Genomic DNA, 9,079 nt, shown 5'->3' with positions numbered 1-9,079 from the left:
ATTATTTTCATATTATTTTAGAATTTTACAAATTTATTACAAATTTTGTATTATTATAAATTTGTATCAACAATTTTTTTCTTTCTTAACAATTAAAATACTTTGTTAAAAAAAACTTTTACTGAAAATTTATCTTTTTTCTTGAAAATTGAAAATAAGTTTGAAAATTGTTCTAGTTGTTTAAAAATGTACATATTTTCTTAAAAATTAAATTTTTTTTTGAAAGTTCACCTTTTTTAATAAAAATTTAACTATTTTATTGAAGATTTGTTTGTTTTTGTTGTTGTTGAAATTTAAACTATTTATTTTTTTCGTTGAGCATGAAATAAGATACATTAAAAAAAAAAATAATTTATAGAATTAATTATAATAGTTCTCAGAAAAATTGAAGTTATTTTGAGATTAAATTTAATTTTCCATTGCTTTGAAATAAAAATGTTTTTTTTAGACACCTTCGTTCTTCATCAAAGATAAACTAAAGCAGATCGCTATAATGCAAGTAATTTCATTGCCAATTATGAGCGGTATAATGTGGATTATTAAAAATGGCGGCGACCATTTTGTCTGGTATTTGTGGATTTTTACCGTCGTTATGATCCTGATTATGATGATTGTTTATCCCGAGCTGATAGCGCCTCTTTTCGACAAATACTCACCTCTTCCGGAAGGGGATCTGCGGGAAAAAATTGAAGCTCTCGCAGCTTCCCTCAATTTCCCGCTCTACAAATTGTACATCGTCGAAGGCTCGAAAAGATCATCGCACAGCAATGCCTACATGTATGGATTTCATAAAAGCAAAAGGATTGTTCTGTTTGACACTCTTGTCAAGGAATATTATAAACCAAGCGAGGATGATCCTATAAAGGACCAGGGATGCGAAAACGACGAGGTTGTTGCTGTTTTAGCGCACGAACTTGGCCACTGGAAGTACAATCATGTCTGGAAACAACTTCTTTTTGCTCAGGTATTTTTTCTTTTCTTTTTTTCTTCTTTTTTTTTTTTCACAATTTACAGGACGGTTGCTGGACCGGGAGATAACCGGGAATTTGACAAATCTTTTGGATCAGAACCATTTTTATTTTATCAACTGGAAATAAAATATTTTCAAAAAGATTCTGAATCCGTTAAAAATTTAAGAATTTTCAGATTTTAACGTTAAAATTTGAACTGTTTCAATTGAAAATTTTTAGTTATTAAAAAAATTGTAAACGTTAGGTTGAAACCACATAAACTATTTTCAAGTTAAAAATAACTTCATAATTATATATTCGTAATTAAAGAATTTTCATTAGATTTGAAATATTGTCTCAGTCTAATATATTTCATTTTCTAACACAATCAATTTTTAATTTTTTAAATTAATTATTTAATATTTATCAATATTTGACTGTTTATTTAAAACGATTTAATTTAAACCAAATACTTAAAAGTAGACAAATTGAAACTGAATTATTTGAGATGGAAAACATTAGATCGTGAAAATTTCGAAGAATTTTTAAACTCTGAATGTTATTTTCAAAGCAATTTTTATTTGTAAGTGAAATTGTTAATTTTTGATACATATAAATAACAATTGAGCAGTTATTATTTGTAGAAATAATTGGAGTAATTTAAAAAAATTTTTTTTTTAATTATTTCAAATAATTTAATGAAATATTTTTACCGACACAAAAATCATTTTCAAAAAACATTTTCTTCAGATTCCTTGAAAACTTAAAGATGATTTTCAGAGAATATTTAAAATTTTTTTAAAAGATTTCCAAAATTGTCAAAATTGAATAGGGAAGCTTTGAAGGAATTGTTTTTAATTTGCAGGATTTTCTAAAAATCGTAGTAAAAATTCGATTCATTTTAACAGATATGTAGAAGTTTGGAAAAAGTTTAAAAAATGATTTTAAATTTGAAAAATGTAAAACAATTTTTAGATTTTTCAAGGTTTTGAAATACAATTTTAAAACTTTTCAACGATGTTTAAACTATTTAAGAAGTGTTCAGTTTTAAGAAAATTTAATTTTTTAATTTTTAATGTTTCTAGCTTAAAATTCCTTAAAATAATATAATTTTGAAAATTTTAGAGTTCATTGATTGATTCTTTAATTTATAGAGCATTGGAAATTATAATGTAGATATATATTTTTAGAATTGAATCTGAATCCTTGAACTCTACATAATTTATAAAAGTACTTTCATTTTATATATTTTTATTTTTATTAAACATTTGAGTACAACATTTTTGAATGAAAAAACTTTCAAGTTCAATTTTAAGAGTTTAAATCTCAAGAGTTCCATTTTGAGTGCTTTCTTCAAATGGAAAAATATTTAGTTTTAGTTTAATTTTATGTTTTTTAAATTCATTTTTAAAGTTTAAATTATTAAAATTTTTTTCAGTATTCAAACCCACGAAATTCGAAGTTTTAATTTTAAAACGTATTTTTATAGCTTCAATTAATCAATAAATCATTAATTAATAATAATAATAATAATAATCTACAACTTTTCGGAACTAATACAGAGATGCTTTTTTTTATTGGTTTATTTTATTATATAAAGTTTAGAAGTACATAAATTTGAAAGAATTTAAAATTTTGGAAATTGTACAATATTTAAAAAAATTGGAAATTCAACTACTTGGGTTATATTTGAAGTACTTTGTTCAACATTTATTGTTTTCATTGAATCTTTATTTTATTTTTTTTATCCTGAAATTGTAATTTTTCTTTTTTTAAATTGATCGATTTAGTTAAAAAATTTTTCTTTATTTCTAGAAAAGTAATATTTTTGGTTGAAATTTCCTCTTTTTTGGTTAAAACCTGCAATTGTTTTGTTTAAAATTCTTTTTTTTTTTTTTTGTTAAAGATTAATTTAATTGAAAATTCATCTCTGTTTGAAAATTAAAATACTTTGTTAAAAAAAACTTTTACTGAAAATTTATCTTTTTTCTTGAAAATTGAAAATAAGGTTGAAAGTTCGACTATTTGTTTAAAAATGTATTTTGTCAGTAATGTATCCTTTTTTTATTTGAAATTCAACTGTTTTGTTGAGTCTTCCCTTATTTGGACAAATAATTCGTCTTTTTGGATTTAAAATTCACTATTTTGTTGAGAATTAAACTGTCCTTCAAAAAATTTCAATTATTTCGTTGAAAATGCAATTTATTTTGGTTTAAGTTTAATATTTTCTGTATAAAATTCGATTATTTTTTGGAAAACACATCTTTGTAGATTGAAAATTTAACAATTTATTCATCTCTTTTGGGTAGAAATTGAGTCTTTTTTTATTCAAAAATAATTGATTCATTTTGTTAAAATTGTTTTTTTCTTCGAATATTTATTACTTTGGATGACAATTGAACTTTTTTGCTGAAAAAAATGCTTTTTTTAAATTAATTTTTAACCTGAAAATTAAAAGTTAAATAATTTGTATCAACCATTTTTTTTTCTTTCTTAAAAATTAAAATACTTGTTAAATTGAAAATAAGGTTGAAAATTGTTCTAGTTGTTTAAAAATTACCTATTTTCTTAAAAATTTAATTTTTTGTTGAAAGTTCACATATTTTAATAAAAATTTAACTATTTTATTAAAAATTTGTTTTTTCTTGTTGAAATTTAAACTATTTATTTTTTTCGTTGAAAATTCAATTTTTTGTTAAATCAGAGAGTTAAATGTTAAACTTTTTGTTTTAAAAACTCAATTCTGTTTTTGATTGAAGCATAATATTTTTCATTTCAAAATTCGACTATTTGGTTAAAAATTGATTTTTGTTGTAAAAAATTTCAGTATTCTATTAAAAATTCAAGTATTTTGTTAAAAATCTATCCTTTTTGGTTGGAAAAATTAACGGTTTGGTTGAACATTCCTTTATTTGGACAAATCATTCGTCTTTTTTTATTTAAAATTCACTATTTTTTTAAGAAGTACATTCCCTTCTAAAAAATTCAATTATTACGTTGAAAATGCCATTTTTTTTGCTCGAACTTTTATCTTTTCTTTCTCATCTAGTTGAGAATTTAATTACTTGATCGAAAGTTAAAGTATTTTTGAGTTAAAAATTCTATTATTATAGTAAAAAATTCGATTATTTGGTTGAAAGTTGAAATAATTTGTTAAGAATTAATTTTATTGGATGAAGATTTATTTCTTTGGTTGAAAATTTAACAATTTTGCCTAAAAATTACGTTTTTAAATTGAAAATTAATTTTGTTATCTAAACAATTAACTACTCCATTTTTGATGAAAATTCGTTTTTTTTGGGCTGAAAATTAATTTTTTTTAAAAATGTTTTGTAGAAGATTAGTCTTCTCTGGTTAAAAATTCTATTGTTCATTCATTTCTATGGCAGAAAATTGATGAATTTTTTTGAAAATTACCTTTTTTTAGAAAATTAATCTTTTTGGTTGAAAATATAGTTACTTGATTAAAAGTTGAATTAATTTGTTAAAAATTAATCTCATTAGTTTAAAATTGATCTCTTTCTTTAAAAATTTAACTATTTTGTTGAAAATTTTATTATCTTATAAAAAATAAAATTGTAGTAGCTTAAAGTTGAATAATTCAGTCAAATTTCAATCAATTCTAATATTTAATTTCAGCAGCAATAAATGATTTGATTTTAAAAAATGTCATTAAATTATCGTTGAAGTTGAAAAAATGAAAAAAAAAACGTTTTTTTATTTACCATAAAATCAGATTCTGAATGTGTTTGAGAAAATTATCGGATGATTTTTTCATTATAAGAAAAAAGTTACTCCGAAAAATGTGTATCTTTGTCCTGAAAAATCCGGAAAAGTTTTGGAATTTTTTTCAAGACAAGCCTGACACTGATTAAATTCGATTTTCTGGAATCCCTTTCTAGAAAGTTTTTCTATATAAAAAAACCCCTATTGGGAATGGTTAAACTGCGAGGCGCCACCTGGTGACAAAAATTTGAACTAGAAAGAATAGGCACGTTCTTAAAGATGCATTTTAAATTGTGCATAAAAGTGTTTTAACCATTTTTTTCGTGGAGTTTAAAGTATTTATTGGATAATAAAAATAAGTCTTTATCGGAAACAAACTGTTTTGGATGGAATTTATATATTATACATTGAAAAACTACACTTTTTTACAGACATATTTTTCTAAAAAAAAACCCATTATTGTTCTTTTTATTGTGATTTTCAAAAGATTATATACTTAAATGGACTTATTTTGAAGCAAAAATTAACTCAAAGTAAATTTTTATTAATTTATATATGAAATATTTAAAAATCTGATATAAAAGTTAGGTTAGAATTCGTATTTAAATTCCAGTCGTCTATTATTCGTATTCTTGGCATAATATGGATAAAATTTGTCCCTACGTATATTAATTAAAGTTTATTTAAGCTTAAAAAGTATTGAAACTCACATTAATTAATGAAATTATTATTTTTTTTTTTAAATCTATTTCACAAAAATGTGATTTTTCACTGTATAAGATGGAAATTCTATCTAAAAATATTTGTTTCTGATAATTATTTGTTTTTAGTATTCAATCATTGTTTTATACTTCACAAAACAATCTTAAATGACACTTTTATGCAAAAAATAAAATACATGTTTAAAATGGTACCTACTCTTTCTACTTCCATTTTTCGGCACCATGTGGCGTAATGTTGGTAGACCACCATAGAGTTCTTAAATTCCCGAGGATTTAAGTTCAGGTTATATAACCGAAAAAACAAACAAAAAAAAGTTTTTTCTACTTTAAAAGATAACTCTTCAAAAAATACTGGAATTTTCAAAAAAATACTTGAATTTTTAACATAATAGTTGAATATTCAGCCTAAAAAGACAAATCGCCAACGAAAGTGTCAAAGTTTATATTTTAATAAAAAAAAGAATTAAATGTATAAAACAAAAGAAAAGAATTTTAAAACCAAACAAACGAATTTCCAACAAATAAAGATTTTTCACTCAAAAAATAAATAAAAGTTTATCTAAATTATTAATCCTGCAAACCAGAAGACAAATTTTCTTTAACAAAAATTCAATTTTCAAACAAAAAAATGACTGTTCAACAAAAAATTAATTTTCTATCAAAGTGATGCATTTTTACGCAAAAAAAGGAAATTTCAAACTAATAAATAATTTTTTTACAAACAAAAAACGCGAATTTTTAATTTAAAAATATAAATCTTAAAGAATGGGAAAGTTGCATTTTCTGTTAAAAAATGAATTCCAAACAAAAAAAAAGTATTTTCCACTAAACAGTTAAATTTTCAACCAGACATAGCCTTCAATAAAAAAATTTCAGAATCTCGTTTGACTTTGACTCAAGTAGTTGAATTTTCAATCCAAAAAGATTAATTTTTAACCAAAAATGATGAATTTTGAACAAAATAGTTAAATTCTCTACCAAATAGGTGCAGTTTTATCCAAAAACGATCAATTTTATATTAAAACAGATGAATTTGTTATAAAAAACGAAATTTTTTTTTTATGAGTGGAACTTTCATCCAGAAAATATTTCAATTCATTTTTCAACACGAAATTATAAATTTTAAACAAAATAGCTTAATTTCTAACAAAACAATTGCATTTTCATACGAAAAATGTAATTTTTTTTCTATAACATATGAAGTTTTAAATCAAGAAGATAAATTTTCAAAAAAATAGTTGAATTTTTTTTGTTGAAAAAGATTTTAGTCGAGTTTTAACGATCAAACTATGAATTTTTCAACAAGAAATAATTTGATACCAAAAAAGTTGAATTTTCAATCAAAAAAGACGAATTTTTAACCAAAAAGGATGAACTTTGTACAAAATTGTTGAATTCTCTACCAAATAGTTGCAGTTTTATCCAAAAAAGATCAATTTTATACTACAACAGATGAATTTGTTATAAAAAACGAAAATTTTTTTTTATGACTGCTGAAGTTTTAAATCAAAAAGATAAATTTTCAAAAAAATAGTTGATTTTGACTTTTCAATCCAAAAAGACGATTTTTTAACCAAAAAGGATGAATTTTGAACAAAATAGTTAAATTCTCTACCAAATAGTTGCAGTTTTATCCAAAAACGATCAATTTTATATTAAAACAGATGAATTTGTTATAAAAAACGAAATTTTTTTTTATGAGTGGAACTTTGATCCAGAAAATATTTCAGTTCATTTTTCAACACCAAAATATAAATTTTAAACAAAATAGCTTAATTTCTAACCAAACAATTGCATTTTCATACAAAAAATGTAATTTTTTTTCTATAACATATGAAGTTTTAAATCAAAAAGGTAAATTTTCAAAAAAATAGTTGATTTTGAATTTTCAATCCAAAAAGACGATTTTTTAACCAAAAAGATGAATTTTGTACAAAATTGTTGAATTCTCTACGAAATAGTTGCAGTTTTATCCAAAAAAGATCAATTTTATACTACAACAGATGAATTTGTTATAAAAAACGAAGTTTTTTTTGTTATGACTTAATTATAAGCTTAATTTCTAACTAAGCAGTTGCATTTTTATCAACAAAAAAGATGTAATTTCTGCTAAAGCAGGTAAACTTTAAAATAAAATCAACAAACTTTCAAAAAAAGATTTGATTTTTCAACTGAAAAGTTAACGAAAACATGCAACTTTCTATTAATTAAAATAAATTCTCAGATTCTTATAAATTCTCAGAGAATTTATTTCTCGGTTATATTCTCATTCTCATAACCGTTCTCAAAGTAATATAACAGGCTCAGAACTCAAGACCACTATTCCCAATATCCTATAAAATATTTTTTAGGATCACATTTTTTTTTAGCCTGAATTGAAAGAAAAAAAAAAATAATTTTTTACAGATCTCGATTTTGATAAACTTTTATTCGTTTGGTATGCTTTTGCATTATCGTCCGATGTACGTCGCCTTTGGATTTAATCATTCACAACCAATTCTTATCGGACTGATTATTGTGTTGATGCACATTTTAATTCCAATAAATGAGGTAAGATTATCTCTTAAAATTTTTTTTTTTTTTTTAATATTTCAAGAGAGTAAAATTAATTGTTAATTTTTTTTTTTTTGGCAGCTCATCGGTTTCCTGCAAACAGTCTGCTCGCGAATATTTGAGTTTCAGGCCGACAAATTCGCGAAAGACTTGGGATATACGGAATCGCTGAAAGGGGCTTTGGTCAAATTGCAAAAGGACAATTTGGGCTTTCCCGTGTTTGACAAATTGTATTCGGGATATCATCACAGCCATCCACCTCTGCTCGAAAGACTGGAAGCTCTGAGCAAAGAGGATAAAGTGGGGAAAGAGGGGAAAGAGGAGAAAGAGGATTAAGTGTCCGTATGTATTTTTAAGTGTGTTTCTACCATAAAAATGTAGATTTTCGACTCTTCACAACTCGAACTCTGTGTGTACTCTCAATAGTTAACAAGAACAATTTTTTTAGTTTCTAGAAAGTACATCATAAAGTTTAAGTTACCTGATTTACTTACTTTGTACAAATTTCATTTTCTATGAGATTTAATAAGAGAAGTTTATTCGTAAGTGTATGAAAATGGGTTGTTTATTGGTTTCATTTTTTAAATCCTGCTTTGAAATTATATTATTTTTTTTATTAGGTACCTGGTTTGTAAAAAATTTGTCCTTTTAACTTGATAATTGAACAAGTTAGTAGGAAAATCAACTATTTCTTTGAATATTCAACAATTCAGTTTATTTTATTTTTTTAGTTTTCTCTTTTTCTTTCGGTTTTAAAATTTAACTCTTTTTTTTTTTTTAATAGTCTTTTGGTATTACAAATTAAACTAGTTGGTTTAAAATGAAGTTTTTTGTGGAAAATTCATACTTTTGGGTTTGAAGTTCAACTGTTTTTTTAGAAAATCGTCCTTTTAATTTGATAATTGAATAATTTTGGTAGAAAAATCAACTATTTTCATGAAAATTCAACAATTTCGTTTATTTTCTTTTTTTCTTTCATTCTTGGATGAAAAATCTCCCTTAATACAAAATTCAACTATTTGGTTTAAAATTCAACAATTTTGTTAATTATTTTTCATTCTTAAATAGAAAATCTCTATTAATAAAAAATTCAACTATTGGGTTGAAAATTCGACAATTCCGTTTTTT

General features: G+C 23.3%; 1 protein-coding gene across 1 annotated transcript in view; it reads left to right on the top strand.

The window, feature by feature from the left end:
* The window catches only part of LOC117171737 (CAAX prenyl protease 1 homolog), a 15,419-nt gene extending 6,911 nt beyond the window's left edge, over window positions 1-8,508 (top strand). Inside the window, exons 4-6 of the mRNA XM_033359321.1 lie at window positions 449-964; window positions 7,805-7,948; window positions 8,033-8,508. Of these exons, the coding sequence (XP_033215212.1) occupies window positions 449-964; window positions 7,805-7,948; window positions 8,033-8,287 (915 nt within the window). The 3' untranslated portion in view covers window positions 8,288-8,508. The remainder of the gene's footprint in view (window positions 1-448; window positions 965-7,804; window positions 7,949-8,032) is intronic.
* The last annotated feature ends 571 nt before the right edge of the window (window positions 8,509-9,079 follow it).

Source organism: Belonocnema kinseyi, chromosome 4 (genome assembly GCF_010883055.1).
Source record: "Belonocnema kinseyi isolate 2016_QV_RU_SX_M_011 chromosome 4, B_treatae_v1, whole genome shotgun sequence".
In the NCBI taxonomy this organism is placed as follows: domain Eukaryota; kingdom Metazoa; phylum Arthropoda; class Insecta; order Hymenoptera; family Cynipidae; genus Belonocnema; species Belonocnema kinseyi.
This window is presented reverse-complemented; position numbering and strand designations above follow the sequence as displayed.